The sequence below is a fragment of the Gopherus flavomarginatus genome, chromosome 17 (genome assembly GCF_025201925.1).
Source record: "Gopherus flavomarginatus isolate rGopFla2 chromosome 17, rGopFla2.mat.asm, whole genome shotgun sequence".
NCBI classification, from domain to species: Eukaryota; Metazoa; Chordata; order Testudines; family Testudinidae; genus Gopherus; species Gopherus flavomarginatus.
The window spans coordinates 14,046,822-14,062,173 of record NC_066633.1 but is presented as its reverse complement, the minus strand read 5'-3'; the positions used below and the strand labels follow the sequence as shown (position 1 = coordinate 14,062,173).

General features: G+C 44.5%; 1 protein-coding gene across 4 annotated transcripts in view; it reads left to right on the top strand.

Annotated features, from left to right (window-relative positions):
* The first annotated feature begins 2,047 nt into the window (after positions 1 to 2,047).
* The window catches only part of COL27A1 (collagen type XXVII alpha 1 chain), a 225,736-nt gene continuing 212,431 nt past the window's right edge, over positions 2,048 to 15,352 (top strand). For all 4 annotated transcript variants that reach the window (XM_050926920.1, XM_050926919.1, XM_050926917.1 and 1 more), the window contains exon 1: positions 2,048 to 2,582. In XM_050926920.1, the coding sequence (XP_050782877.1) occupies positions 2,524 to 2,582 (59 nt within the window). In that variant the 5' untranslated portion in view covers positions 2,048 to 2,523. The remainder of the gene's footprint in view (positions 2,583 to 15,352) is intronic.

The window sequence follows — 15,352 nt, the reverse complement described above, 5'->3', positions numbered from 1 at the left end:
GTAAACCTTGTGGTGCAGGGGGTCATGTCATCCTGTCAGCCTTTGATAATAAATAGGTGTTTTATTTTTAGTATTATTTTGTGTCCAGTTCTCTCTAGCTTCCTGCTGCATGCCCTTTATCCTTCCCTTCCCAGTCCTCCTCTGTCTCTCTCCCCTCGGTGTGAGTATCCCCCTAACCCCTTTCCCTTTTGGGATGTCACTGTGTCCCTGAGTGATACTCTGTGTCCAGCCTTCCTCAGTAGGTTCCTTTGTATGTTTCAGTGCAGTGTGGACCCTGCCCCCTGGAGGCTGGATCCTGGCTCATTAGCTGAATGTTTGCTGAAATCGGACACCTGGTGCACTTGAGCCAAGGCAGAGTCCCTGGCTGCAGCTATTTAAGAAGGACAAGGGCAGTCTTTTATAATTTCCACTTCTCTTCACATCAGAAGGCTTCTAAACTCTATGTCCCTTCAAGGCCAGCGCCTGCTCCTAAACCATCCTCCTCGCTGACCCACAGCAGCATTCATGAGCCACCAACAGAGAAGCAGCTCTGGGAAAATCTGTCTGCAACAATCCTGGGACAGGATTATCTGTTGAATTTAGGGGAACAGAAACTTGCCAGGAAGGTTTTGACCTGTCAGGGCCAATCACCCAAGGAGGCGCTCGGTGCTGTCTGGCCCTCAGCTCAGGAGTCATGGTGTGATTTAAAAAAAAAAATTCTGATTCTGATTTTTTTCTTTAAGTTGCTGGAACAAATGAATACAAATGAATTTAGGGGCTGGAAGGAGAGATTGCACAGCCTCTTACCTTACCACAAAGTAAGTGTCAAAGACAGAAAAGCAACGGGTGGAGGGGGTGGGGAGGGAGACAATTTGAAGAGGGGAGTGGATCAGGGAAAGGAACAATAATCCAATGAGCTGGTAAACTGAGGCTTAGGGAATCCAAGCAGAAAACAGCTTCTTAAAGTGTCTGACTCTGACACATTGTAGTTTTAACTAGTAAGGGATCTAATTTCTATGCAAACCACCTGTGTTGCAGTGAATCTAACAGCCAATCTCCCACTCCCATCCTTCCACCCTTCCCACTCAAGTGATTTTTTTGCCTGCCCTGTTGAACTGACTGGGGTTGTTGGGATTTTTTTTTTCTGTTACACATGTTTGACAAAATGCATGTCTGGAACACTAACCTAGGTCTATACATGGGAATTTGGGAGAGTGATTCATACTTCGCTAGCAGTAATTGGAAGGTTGATCTCTTACAGCTGGAGAAGGTAGTGCCTTTGAGATCACTCAGTTGTCTGCTTTATATGCACAGAATCACTTCAAGTTTCTTTTCTTTTCTAATTATACAAAGCTTTGGAATGATGACTTGTGACTCTCTAATTTCTAAAGAGATCCTAGGTAAGAATGACATCAATTCCTACGCTCTGTATTTTGTGCTTTAGTATGGGTAAAAAAGGGTGTGTGAGATAGTGTGGAGAGGCAAAAGCTCCTTGCATTCCAATCACCTGTTATATCAGCTTGCCTGTTCAAAAAGCAGAAAACACAGAAAGAGAAGAGGGGATAGTGGTCCCTTTCTTGCTTAGGGCCCTCAGTCATCTGCACAATCTAAACTGCCTCTTCAAAGCACCCAGCAAAAGAAAAATCTTTAAAGTACCTTTGACTTTGCCATCAGATGGTGAGAACAGTTGAGGCAACTTGTGGGTCAGTCCTGCCAGAGGTTTTCTTTTCAGGTTTTCCATTCCTGCTGAAAGATGAAGTGATGGGTTTGAATGTAAACTTTGTTAATTTCCCTCTGCAGGCCAGCGAGGGGTTTAAATGGAGTTTCTTTATTTATTTTCTCCTGGGATAGGCTGGTGGGGTCGGTTGATTTGTCTTGAGCTCTTCTGGCTGATATATATATATATATATATATGTGTGTGTATGTATTTTAAGTGCTTCACTTCAGTGTTACAGAGGAGGGCAGCAGAGAGAGGCAGCAGAAACATCCTTAAATAATTTTCATTTCTCAAAATCTGCCTTTTTCCCTCCTTTCTCTAAGTCCAGAGAAGAGTTCGTGGGGGCTGGGAAGCACATCTGCATTGCAAATAAAAATAATTATGATAACCACCACGCAAACAAACAAGTTACAGCTCCGAGAAAAAAAAACACTTCCAACCCAGGACTTTGGAAATAAGAGATCATAGAAGTTACATTAATAGTGAGGAGGAGGAGGAAAAAAAAAAGGCAAGAAATACGGCGACCATGGGCCACATTCTTTTCCTAGCTTGTACTTTGTTCCTCTCTCTCCTTTTTCCCAAGGTAACTGCAGTCTGCCGAGAGGGAGTTAAATGGGATTAAAAGCTCTGTGTAAGCAAAAGGACCCAGAAGAGAAGGAGGGAAGGAGTTGGCCGTGCGGGCCAGGGGGTGTCTTTGGCACAGCTGAGCCCCTTAGAGAGACAGAGAGCTGAGCTCCTGGGAAGGATGCACCCACAAACCAACCTTTTCCCCTTTTTCTGATGGATCGCTGCAAAACTTGCCCGAAAGAAACAATGCACTAAACGTGATGGAGCCGGAATCAGAGCCGGTCTCCAGACTCAGAGCAACAGCAGCAGCAGCCAGGGGGTGAGTAAAAACTCCTAACTCTCCCTGAGATGGGGGACGGACAACTTGGGGAGGGGGGCCCTCATATAATGGGGGGCCTGGGGGAGCGAGCCGAGAAAGAGAGGGACGTTTGCACGGTAAAGAGCAGCGCTCGGCTCGCGGGTGGCTTGGGATGGGGTGGGGGAGACATTCCTGCTCTGGCCAGGGGACGATGTGAAAACTGCCAGGCTGTAGAGGAGAAGGGGCTGGGAGAGCGGAGGCCACGCTACCACAGAGGGGAGGAAAGCGGCCAGGAGGGACCGGAGCTGGGGAGCAAAGGACGAGAATGAGGGGTGGCTTCCTCAGACCCTGTTCTTTTCATGGGGGGGGGGGGGTAGGTAGGGGAAGGGAGGGAGCCCCCGTCTTGGAAACGTGTGTGGGGGGGGAGAATGTATCCGCGACAAATGCAGAAATGTATTAATCCCTGCCCCCTCCTCCCCCCGCAGACACTAGTGGGAACAGCTTTCAGCCCTTGCTGGGAACGAGAGCCTCTGTCCCTTCCCCCATTTAAGTGTGCAGAGCCTTATACCCAGGGCTTCCTCTCTCTTCTCTGACTCCCCCTCCCCCCAAAAAACCTCACTAAGGGGCTGCAGAAAATGGATCAGAGCTTCGCTTAGAAACGTTGTGTGTGGCGGGGAGGGGGGGGGGTTACTTTCCCGCCGAGGTTCAGTAACAAACCCCCTGTGTCTCCTTTCTACACCTTCTGGCCCAGCGAAGGGTTAAGCCGAGGCTTGCGCGCTGTCGGATGTGATGATGATTTACAGATACTCCCTTGAAGTGCTGGGGTTCTTTTCCCCTGGCAGTTTGGAAGCCTTGTGTGCATCTCCTTGTGTTTCCAGCCAGACTTATATGGGGTGTCTGAGATGGGAGAGGGGGCTGGGGAGGCATTTTTGCACCCCCACTCCCCCTTGGTGCCATGCCCAGCTCGCTTGGCTACATGCAGCTTGCAACTTGGATGTGACTTCTAAAGAGTGGGCTGCCTCCTTGTAGGCTGTGTGTGTGTAACTGTGTGGAGAGATGGGTGCTTCCTCCACAGGGAAGACTGGGGCTAACTCTCCCTTGTGTGATGATATACACAAAGACTGAATTGGACTGTTCCCTTTTTGCCCAGGCTTTTCAGTCTTCCTCCCAGTCACACCTTGTGAATGCTAGGTGTACTCTTTAGAGAAACACCTGCCTGGGTCTAACAGCCTGTGGATGGGAGAGTCTGACTCTGATCCATCTGTCAAAGGTGGAAACACAGGAGGGGAGAGAGGGGCAGGGAAGACTGACTGAAGGCACTAAAGCAAAGGGAGAAGGCTCAGAGATATATGAGAGGTTTGGCGGGGTATGGTCACCTTACTGAGCACCAGCTTTTAGGCATGACAGGTTAGCACACCATTACTGTACCTGTCATGAGGAGAGACAGGCTTCAAATCCCAAGGAGCATGCAAATCCGGCTGAGGAAGCAGTTAGTGCAGCAAGAAGCTGCAACTAAGGGAGGAGAGTACAGCATGGTAGCTTGCTGAATATACTTCTTACACTAGTTCTTCAGATGTCTGATTCTCCCAGAATAATGGTTTCCTTTAGTTAAATACCTTGCAAGGGTGTTGCTGATAAGCATGTTGCTCATTCTTTCTCTCTTTAGCAGAGGTTGCTTGCCACCCTTCATGTTATCCCCTGACCTTTTTGTTTTGTTCTGTTTATGTTGATATTTGCTCCCAGAAGGCTGTGACTGTAAAATATGCCATTTCAGCAGCTGGATGTACGTCTTAAGGCCTCTAGTCTTAGTAAGCATCCCATTCCTCTTGAGCGTGCCTATTTCCACACCAGGGCAGGACATTTTGCATTCAATAGTTGCTCATCCCCGAAATGGTTTAGTGCAGGGCTTCTCAAACAGTGGTACCTGAATCTTGGGCAGTATGTGAGTTTGATGTTCCCTCCATCCACTTCACAACAATTTTTTTTAAAGAAGACGGTACATGAGCCATTGGTCTAGTGCATTCACCCAGCAATGCTGCTTATAATGGAACCATTTTGGCGCATTCACACATGGTGTGATTGTATCAGTGCATTGTCATACTCCTGATGCACCTATCCCAGTGTGGCCACAACCATTGCTGGCAGCAGGGGGTGATTTCCAAAGGTGAAGCATACAACGCAGGATGGATTTAGACTGGATTGACTGAGCCAGCAGTTACTGCCTGTGGTAGGGTGAAATAAGTGTTGAACGCACTGAGAGAGCTAACAGCCTCATCCCAGCCTATACAACCATGTGGACATAAGGAAATTTGAGAACTTAGTGACCTCTCATCAGTGATTTATTGCGGTGTCTTTTCAATGTATGCAGGCCCTTGCAGGCTGGAGAGCAGGTTTCTGCACTCTGCTGCTGATTGATTGAATACATCAGGGCGACAGAAACTTCATGGTCTTCTTCAGCCACAGCTACATGTGTTTGCTTGGATCCATGCTGCACAGGTGCCAGCTAATGACAATGTAGGAGGTAGCCTAACGTTTCTGGAGGCCTCTTCAGTGTGCCTGTTCTGTATCCCAGCACTTCTGCATTGGCATCCTAGAAACATGCTTCGTTGTACATGTTCACATACTTTGGCCCTTCATGTGCCTACCTACCTCAAGACTGATGCACAGCATTCATCTGCAATGCTGGCTACCAACAAGGCAGACTGTAATGCTTTTTTTTTTTTTTTTAAGGAAAGCTAGAAAGATCATTTTGGGTGCCAGTTTGTCTGTAACAGGAAATTACTACCCCCTTCACTCTCTGTAGGCAATTCCATGATAGATCATGGCACCACAGGACAAACCAAACAACACGGAGACGACCAGCTGACCCTGTGTTGTACATATGCACTGGACAGTTGGGGACAATCAGGAAAGCATAAGATCTAGCTCTGTAGATTCTTATACCATACCAAGTAGTGTGGTATCCTGGGGGTAGGAAACATTGCCTAATGGATAGGGTACAGGACTAGGGTTACAAAGATCTGGGTTCAGTTTCCAGCTCTGCCAATCATTTGCTGTCACCTTGGGCAAATCCCTTAATCTACCCTCTGCCTTCGTTCCCTACATGTAAAAAGTGGTTGGAAGGGAGGCTTCCCTACCTCCTACTGAGGTTATCCATAATGGTTGAGAGGTGCTCAAACACTATGATGACAAGGGCTGTAGAAATGCAGTATCTAAAGGGAGATTCCCTGTCCAAAGGCAAAAAAAGACACTGTACACCCTTGCCCCCCAACAGGCTAAATGTATTGGGGTCACAAAAAGAAATGACAGACTTTTATTTAGATGACAATGAAAACAAATGGGAATTCTGTGAGCCTTTGCCAAACCCCATTCACAAAATCAAAGACTGCAAAGAGGCTTGTAGGAAGAACAAAATAGATGTTTGGTGACAGAACATGCTTAGCACTTTTTTTTTTAAAGGGCTCCAATTGCATAACTGAGAACACAAGAGCAATGAGCTTATTGAGTGTTGTCACTGCACACAAAAGCAAGGTCAACAACCAGGCAGATAATGATACTGATCAAAGAGGAGCCCAAGGGTAAAATGCTGTTGCTGGTCCTCTAAACAGCATTTGAGTCATAACAAACTAATGTCTTGTCCTCAATTTAGTGAGTGGGGAGCCAGATCTTCAGCAAAAGGAACTCAAAGGAAGAGAACTAGATTAAATATTAATGAATTAAGTATACTGACGTGTTTGTCTAACCTGTTCTTAAAAAGCAGCAATGGCAGGGATTCCTCAACCTCCCTAGGTAACCTGTTCCAGTGTTTCACTATCCTTAAATTAGAAAGTTTTCCCTGATATTTTACCAAAATCTCCATTGCTTCAATCTTAGCTGATTACTTCTTGACCTGCCCTCAGCGGACATGAAGAACAATTGATCACCACCCTCTTTATAACAGCCTTTTACATATTTGAAAACTCTTACGTCTCCCTCTTAATCTTTTCTGCACTGTACAGACCCAGTTATTTCAACCTTTCTTTATACATCACGTATCAGAGGGGTAGCCATGTTAGTCTGGATCTGTAAAAGCAGCAAAGAATCCTGTGGCACCTTATAGACTAACAGATGTTTTGGAGCATGAGCTTTCGTGGGTGAATACCCACTTCTTCAGATGCATGTGGTGGAAATATCTAGGGGCAGGTATATATATGCTAGCAAGCAAGCTAGAGATAACGAGGTCAGTTCAATCAGGGAGGATGAGGCCCTGTTCTAGTAGCTGAGGTGTGAAAACCAAGAGAGGAGAAACTGGTTCTGTAGTTGGCAAGCCATTCACAGTCTTTTGTTCAATCCTGAGCTGATGGTGTCAAATTTGCAGATGAACTGAAGCTCAGCAGTTTCTCTTTGAAGTCTGGTCCTGAAGTTTTTTTGCTGCAGGATGGCCACCTTAAGGTCTGCTATAGTGTGGCCAGGGAGGTTTAAGTGTTCTCCTGCAGGTTTTTGTATATTGCCATTCCTAATGTCTGATTTGTGTCCATTTATCCTTTTCCGTAGAGACTGTCCAGTTTGGCCGATGTACATAGCAGAGGGGCATTGCTGGCATATGATGGCGTATATTACATTGGTGGATGTGCAGGTTAATGAACCAGTGATGGTGTGGCTGATCTGGTTAGGTCCTGTGATGGTGTCGCTGGTGTAGATATGTGGGCAGAGTTGGCATCGAGTTTGTTGCATGGATTGGTTCCTGAGCTAGAGTTATTATGGAAAGAAGGAAACAGATCAACAGAGCCAGACGTGTACCCAGAAGCCTCCTACTGCAAGACAAACCCAAGAAAGAAACCAACAGGACTCCACTGGCCATCACATACAGCCCCCAGCTAAAACCCCTCCAACGCATCATCAAGGATCTACAACCCATCCTGGACAATGATCCCACACTTTCACAGGCCTTGGGTGGCAGGCCAGTCCTTGCCCACAGACAACCTGCCAACTTGAAACATATTCTCACCAGTAACTGCACACCGCACCATAATAACTCTAGCTCAGGAACCAATCCATGCAACAAACCTTGATGCCAACTCTGCCCACATATCTACACCAGCGACACCATCACAGGACCTAACCAGATCAGCCACACCATCACTGGTTCATTCACCTGCACATCCACCAATGTAATACACGCCATCATATGCCAGCAATGCCCCTCTGCTATGTACATCGGCCAAACTGGACAGTCTCTACGGAAAAGGATAAATGGACACAAATCAGACATTAGGAATGGCAATATACAAAAACCTGTAGGAGAGCACTTCAACCTCCCTGGCCACACTATAGCAGACCTTAAGGTGGCCATCCTGCAGCAAAAAAACTTCAGGACCAGACTTCAAAGAGAAACTGCTGAGCTTCAGTTCATCTGCAAATTTGACACCATCAGCTCAGGATTGAACAAAGACTGTGAATGGCTTGCCAACTACAGAACCAGTTTCTCCTCTCTTGGATTTCACTCCTCAGCTACTAGAACAGGGCCTCATCCTCCCTGATTGAACTGACTTCGTTATCTCTAGCTTGCTTGCTAGCATATATATACCTGCCCCTGGATACTTCCACCACATGCATCTGAAGAAGTGGGTATTCACCCACGAAAGCTCATGCTCCAAAACATCTGTTAGTCTATAAGGTGCCACAGGATTCTTCGCTGTTTATACATTATGTTTTCTAAACGTTTTATCATTTTTGTTGCTCTCTACTGGACTCTCCAATTTGTCCACATCTTTCTTAAAGTGTGGTGCCCAAAACCAGATGCAGTGCTCCAGCAGAGGCCTCACCAATGTCAAGCAGAGTGGAACAATTACCTCTTTCAGGTTACAAACAACACTCTTGTTCATACACACCAGAATGACATTTGTCTTTTTCTCAATAGCATCTTCAGTTCATGATCCACTATAACCCACAGATCTGTTTTTGAAGTACTATTCTCTAGCCAGTTATTTCCCATTTTGTATTTTGCATTTCAGTTTTTCCTTAAGCGTAGTACTTTGCACTTGTCTTTAATTTAATTTAATTTTATTGCGTTCAGACCAATTCTCTAATGGTCAAGGTCATTGGGAATTCTAATCCAGTTCTCCAAAGTGCTTGCAAGCCCACCAGCTTGGTGTCTTCTGCACATTTTATAAGATTACTCTCTCCACCATCATCCACAGGTTAACCTTTAGGCCTGCTTCACAGAAAGAATTGAATTGTATCTATATCTGCCCTACTTCCTGCTTCAAAATACATTGTAGCCGCAAAAAGAGACAATCCCCCTAACTCAGCAGGTCCAGATAACTTGCATCCAAGAGTTTTAAAAGAGTTGGCTGAAGAACTCGCTGTACCATTAATGTTGGTTTTTAGTAATGAGACACGGGGAATTCCAGAGGACTGAAAGAGAACTGAATATTGTGCCAGTTTTTTTAAAAAGTGTAAGTGGGATGACAGGGGTAATTACAGCCTGTCAGCCTGACATTGATGCTGTGCAGGATAATGGAGTGGCTGATAAGGGGATTGATTGATAAAAAATTTAAAAAGGGCAGTGTAATTAATGCAAATCAACATGGAAATAGATCTTGTCAAACTAATTTGATACTTTTAATGAGATTAAAAGTTTGATAAAAGTAATAGTGCTGACATAATGTATTTAGACTTCTGTAAGGTGGTTGACTTGGTACTGCATGACACTTTGATTAAAAAAATGAGAATTGTGTGTGCCATTTTAATCCATTTGATGTAAAATTAACAACTGACTAACCGATGTCTCCAAATGTAATTGGGGAATCGCTATCAAGTGGGTGTGTTTCCAGTGAGGTCACATTGGACCTACACTATGTAAGATTCTTATCAATGACCTGCAAGAAAACATGAAATCGTCATCTGATAGAACTTGCAGATGACACAAAAATTGGAGAAGTAAAAAATGAAGAGGCCAGGGTGCTTATTCAGAACAATCTGGATCACTTGGTAAATGAGATGCGGACAAATCATATGTGGTTTTAATACAGCTAAATGTAAATGTATGCATCCAGGAACAAAGAACAGCGGCCATACTTACAGCATGGAGGACTCTATCCTGGGAAGCAGTGACTGTGAAAAAGATTTGGGGGCTATGGTGGATAATCAGCTGAATGTGAGCTTCCAGTCTGACGCTGTGGCCAAAAGAGCTAATGTGAAGCTGGGATGCATAAACAGGGGAATCTCACGTAGGAGTAGAGAGGTTATTTTATATCCATATTTGGCACTGGGGCGACTGCTGCTGGAATTCTGTGTCTAGTTCTGGTGCCCACAATTCAAGAAACATGTTGAAAAACTGGAACGAATTCAGAGAAGAGTCTCACGAATGATTGAAGGATTAGAAAATGTGCCTTATAGTGAGAGACTCACAGAGCTTAATGTATTTAGCTTAACAAGGAGAAGGTGAACGGGTGACTCAATTACAGTCTATAAGTACCTATAATTGACATGGGGAACAAAATGTTTAATAATAGGATCTTCAGTATAGCAGTGAAAGGTATAGCATGAGCCGATGGCTGGAAGCTGAAGCTAGACAAATTCAGACTGAAAATAAGGTGTACATTTTTGACCAAGAGGGTTATTAACAATTAGAGCAATTTACCAAGGGTTGTGGTGGATTCTCCCTCACTGGCAATACATAACTCAAGATTGGATGTTTTTCTAAAACTGGCTCGCAACCTTTCCAGATTACTGTACCTGTTTCAGGAGACCGATTTGTCTTACATACCCCCAAGTTTCACCTCACTTAAAAACTACTTGCTTACAAAATCAGACCTAAAAGTGTCACAGCATGCTAATACTGAAAAATTGCTTATTTTCTCATTTTCAGGGCTGCCCAGAGGATTCAGGGGGCCTGGGGCAGGGCTGGGTCTTCGGTGGCGGTCCTTCTCGGAGGGAAGAACCCGCTGCAGAAGAATAAAGCAGTGGCAGTGGAGCAGCCTAAGTGCTGCTGATTTGCAGCTTTTTGGTTTTTTGTTTTTTTCCCCCGCCGCTTGCGGCGCTTGTACTCACTGGGCAGCGCATGCTGCCAAAACCCAGAGTGGCTCACGGGGCCCCTGTGGGGCCCAGGGCCTGAGGCACATTGCCCCATTTGCCCCCCCTCCCCGGGCATCCTGGCTCATTTTTACCATATAATTATAAAATAAATAAATTGTAATATAAATATTGTACTTACATTACAATGCATAGTATATAGAGCAGTATAAACAAGTCATTATCTGTACAAAAGTTTAGTTTGTAATATCTTCGCTAGTGCTTTTTATGTAGCCTATTGTAAAACTAGGCAAATATCTAGATCAGTTAATATACCCGCGGAAGATCTCTGAGTACGCCTGGTTGATGTTCTCAATGGTCCCTTTCAGGTCTTGGAATCTATGAACTGCTGTTTACTGAAGAAAATCAACTGTTTATTCCACTTTGATTCATAGAATGCATCCATGGCTCAAAACTCAGAGAAGCAGGTGTTTGTCCTATTTTTAAGGATGTGCAAATCCCAGCTACTTGTCAGGAAGGATGGCTCAGTGGTTTAAAGTATTAGATTTGAAATATAGTATATTAGAAAAAGTGATGCAAATCCCATCAGAGTCAACTTAGTTCTTCAGCTTTAGTCTTTTGGATATGACCTCAGAAAATTAGGTTCTGTGTGTGCTCTACATGTAGAGCCCTGCTAATCTGCGGATATCGTGAATTGGATGTGGATACTAATTTTGTATCCACACAGGACTTCTGTATCCACACATGGACACTAGAGATCCTATACTGTAAGAAAGGGGGAGTCTTGGTTGAAATTTCCTCTCCGTTGTCTGTCTACTATGTATCTGCCACTTTCCACCCCAGTGAAAGTTACTGTGTAAGTGTAAGGTATTTAAATTGGGCTTTAAATTAGAGTTGTCTAAAGAACCCATGCCATACCGTCTTTCTGCATGGCTTATGCTAGGCTTTTATGAAAGCAAAGCATCTTTGTAATGCTACGTGCTACTGTATTGCTGTTGCCAGTGTCAGAGGTCCCACCCCATGTGAATGACTCTACTCTTTCATCCTGCTCTGTTGAGTCACTCTGGTGTTGCCAGGAGCCACCTCCTCAAAGAAGCAGCAGTTTTTTGGTCCATGGTAGTCAGACAGATGTTTCCAAAGCTGTGTGTGAGTGCTCCATCGACACAGTGCTAATTGCATTTTCATCCTGAATTAAGATTAGAATTGGCCGAAGTTGAGAGAGAGAGACCCTGGGAAACTTGATGACAATGGTGTGTGTGTGTGTGTGTGTGTGTGTGTGTGTGTGTGTGTATGTACACATTCTAAATTGTCACACTCCCGACACCCAATCATGGGAAAACAATGTCTCATAATCATCCCCCAGGATGAAGTTGAGTCTGGCTATATTTCAACCTCACACTATTCTTACCCAGAAATGTTGTAAAGACAGTGTTCCAAACCATTTAGCTTGGTATTCCCTGCAAAGTGCTGCCAAAATTCACGTACATCTTAGCTGATGTCTTAGGGCATGTGTTTTTTTCCCTTTCTTTCAGGCTACACTTGCAATGAGTTTTCAGTTCTCATCTTAAAATCTGGTGCGATAAGTACTTAGCATTCCAGAAGTGCACATTCTTATCTGTTCTTTGCTTAAAAGCTACTAAGGGCTGTTACTAGAGACAGCTTTCCTTTTTCACTCACTTGCAGCTGAGTGACTGCTTCTAGGTCAACTCCCCGGTTTCCAGTCTTTTGAAGTTATCGTGAAAACAATCTGGGCACAAAATCTGCCTACTGCCTCTTATGATGACAGTTGTTGATGACTGGGATCAAAAATTGATGTTATTTGACTCCCCTCTCAGAAAAGTTACTTGCCTTGGGCAAGTGGAATTTTGCTATAGCACCTGGATGCTCTGATTGGCATTGTGTAAATAAATAAGAGGTCAGTGCTGCAGGACAGGATTCTGTCAAAGAACAATGTGAGGCGTCATTCATAAAGCAACATATGTATCCCTTAGGATCCCAAGAAGGGAACACAGTTTCTTTCTGATAGATGTATGATAAAGGTGAGGAGAGGCTTTTGATTTGTCAAGGACCAGAGTTCGATATTCTAGGCGTTATTGCATTACTCGCACCTCTAGACATTGAACTATTGCTTCAGTTGTGGATGATGAAATCTGACCAGGCAGCTGGAGCTTGGGTCTGAGTAGGTAAGTATTAGCAGCAACAGTGTTGAGATAGCACCTTTGAACCCCAGGTGTGGATGAGGGCCCTGCTGTTCTAGGTGCTGTACAGACACGAAATAAAAAGACTGTCACTGAGTATAGTGGGGAAACTGATTTTTGTTCACATTTTGTATTTTGTTTCGTGGGCCAGTTTAAAGTCTGTACTCGTAGGCTGAGATTTTTCAGTTTCTATTGGGAACTGAGTATCCAAATGGGTTAGGTGTCTCTGAAAATCTCAGCCGTGGTGCTGTGTTTAGGATTTAGGGTCTTGGGCAGGATCTGTATGTGTTCACCTCTCAGAAACACTGTCAGACCTCATAGCAGGAAACATTCATTAGTCTTTTTGAAGAGCAGTTCTCAGCAGCCAGATTCCATTTTTGTCCTTAGTGCAGAGGAAGGCACTCCTGAGTGATTAGTCCAAGATAAGATGATTCTTTTTAGCAGTGGCTTTGTCATCACTGAATCAGTGCATTGCTATATGTTGCAAAATATAGTGAATGCACGGTAAGAAGTGATAGCCATCAAACATTCTCAGGATGTTTTTATTTTTGCCCTTGAGGTAAGTGCATTGTACATGACACACGTGGGTATTATCAGCAGGGGAGATTCTATACAGACCACAGAGAGAGAGGACTGATGACTCTCTTGGCCCTAGGGGCCCATCAACTTGTTGCTTTCAGAAGTTTGATCTTTAAACTTCACTAGAAGTTGCCTGACTGTGAAGGCTGAAGTCTGTGGGTTTGCTCCTACAGTCCATTCTGCAAATCAGTAGCTCCACTGAATTCATTGGGGCTAGCACTGAATGGAAGTCACCCCATGGAGAGACTGGAAGGGCACCTTCTTGGTCTTGAACGCAGGGCTTTTGTGGTGGATAGGTCTTATGGTGGGTTTCACCTGGAGTCTCTGAGGGTTTGCAGGAACTAATTGAGCTTGCTGGAGATATTTGTTCTTGCTGTGATGCATGCATATACACACCCATAGAGGGGTACTATTATGGGTGACTCTGAAAATCACTAATGATGGAATGGAGCAGAGATAAAGGAATAGATAGATCTGCAAGCTCTATATAAGGAGAAAACTCTCCCTTGCTTACTGCTACTCAAATCGCTTATGCAACCCTGTCACTGTATAGAGTTGTAACGGAAAAAGAGCTCACGTTATAAAAAACCTGCAATAATTAACAGCCCCATCAGACACAGGTCTGCCATTTGGAAGCAGCATTCACTTTTTCCATTAAGCTGGTATATTTTGCCAAAGTGTTTTTCTTCAGTGTTCTGGCACTTGTCCTCATTCCAATCTTGTACTGCATTGGCTGTCTGAGGAGAGCAGCAGTGTGTCCAGTGCCAGCTGGAGCCTGTGCTGTGAATCCATCTCTTTTACTGCCCAGTCAGTGTCTGTGCAACAGAATCGTGTGCTAGATTTTCGCCTTGCTTGTTCCCCTTGCTTGTTGGTCAACAGGAAATCTAGAAGCAAATTATGGGGATTTTCCTGTCCTCACTGCCTTCTTTATTAAAAATAATGGGCTTTAACTTGGTACATTTTGGGGGGTGACTCAACTGATGACAGATTCATAGGGTTGTTTGGTACTATAAAAACATCCATGCTGTGTATAGACACAGAGGCCTTTCTCACTAGGAAAAAGGTGCTCTTCATTCATGTGAACTAGCACATGGAATCAAAGAAAAGGTAAAATATGAGTGAAGACCAAGGCATTTTGCAGTCTTAACGCTACTTAGCAGGTTGTAGTAAACCCTGGGTGCTCTCTAACTCAACCTGCTAGTGTGTGAAAGCTACAAACTGCCTTGTTTTCACTAGGATTTTACCTCATTTTAATTACCACAAGTTAGCGAATGCAAGTTAAGAACAATGTGCTTTTTTTTCCTATTGAGGAAACACCCCTCACCCCCGACTAAGGCCCTTTTTAAAGCTCTGCTATTGCATGTAGCAATAGCTGTGAATTTGCAGCCCATGCTCAACACAAAAGAACTAAGCCGCATCCGAGTTCTAATAGACGGTTGTTTTTGTCTGTTTGTTGGGTCACAGAAATGAGAGTCGGGGGTCCGAGCTGAGTTCTGGTCTTTTTACATCACGCCTGTGGCATAAAGGGACCAGGAAGCAGCCAGGAATTCCACTGGGGCAGGGAGGGTTCCCTCGGTCGTATGTGGCCAGTGTAATGGTGCAGCAAGAAGGGTGGCTGGGATGCATTATTTAGCTGTTCTGAGTTGTTGGGTGGTGCCTGGGGACCTTTATGATGTGGGAATAAGTTAGAGCAGCCCTGGGGTCCCTCCTACACCTGAGAGGTGAAGTCTGGAATCAGGAGCAAGGAGACTGCAAAATAACAATTTAGTCCATCAGATTAATTTCCCTGATGGTGTGGGATTGTTCCAGTGCTTTTTTTAGTCAGGTTTTAAAACCTAATAAGCAGTGGGGTTCATGCATGGATTTCTCTACTTTAAGTTAATAGGCCAGATCCGCGGCTGGTTTAAATTTGTATAACTTCACTGAAGTCAATGGAGCTGCAGTGTTCTACAACAGCTGGTGGAAAGACCCAACCTAATAAAATACCTCTACAAAGCT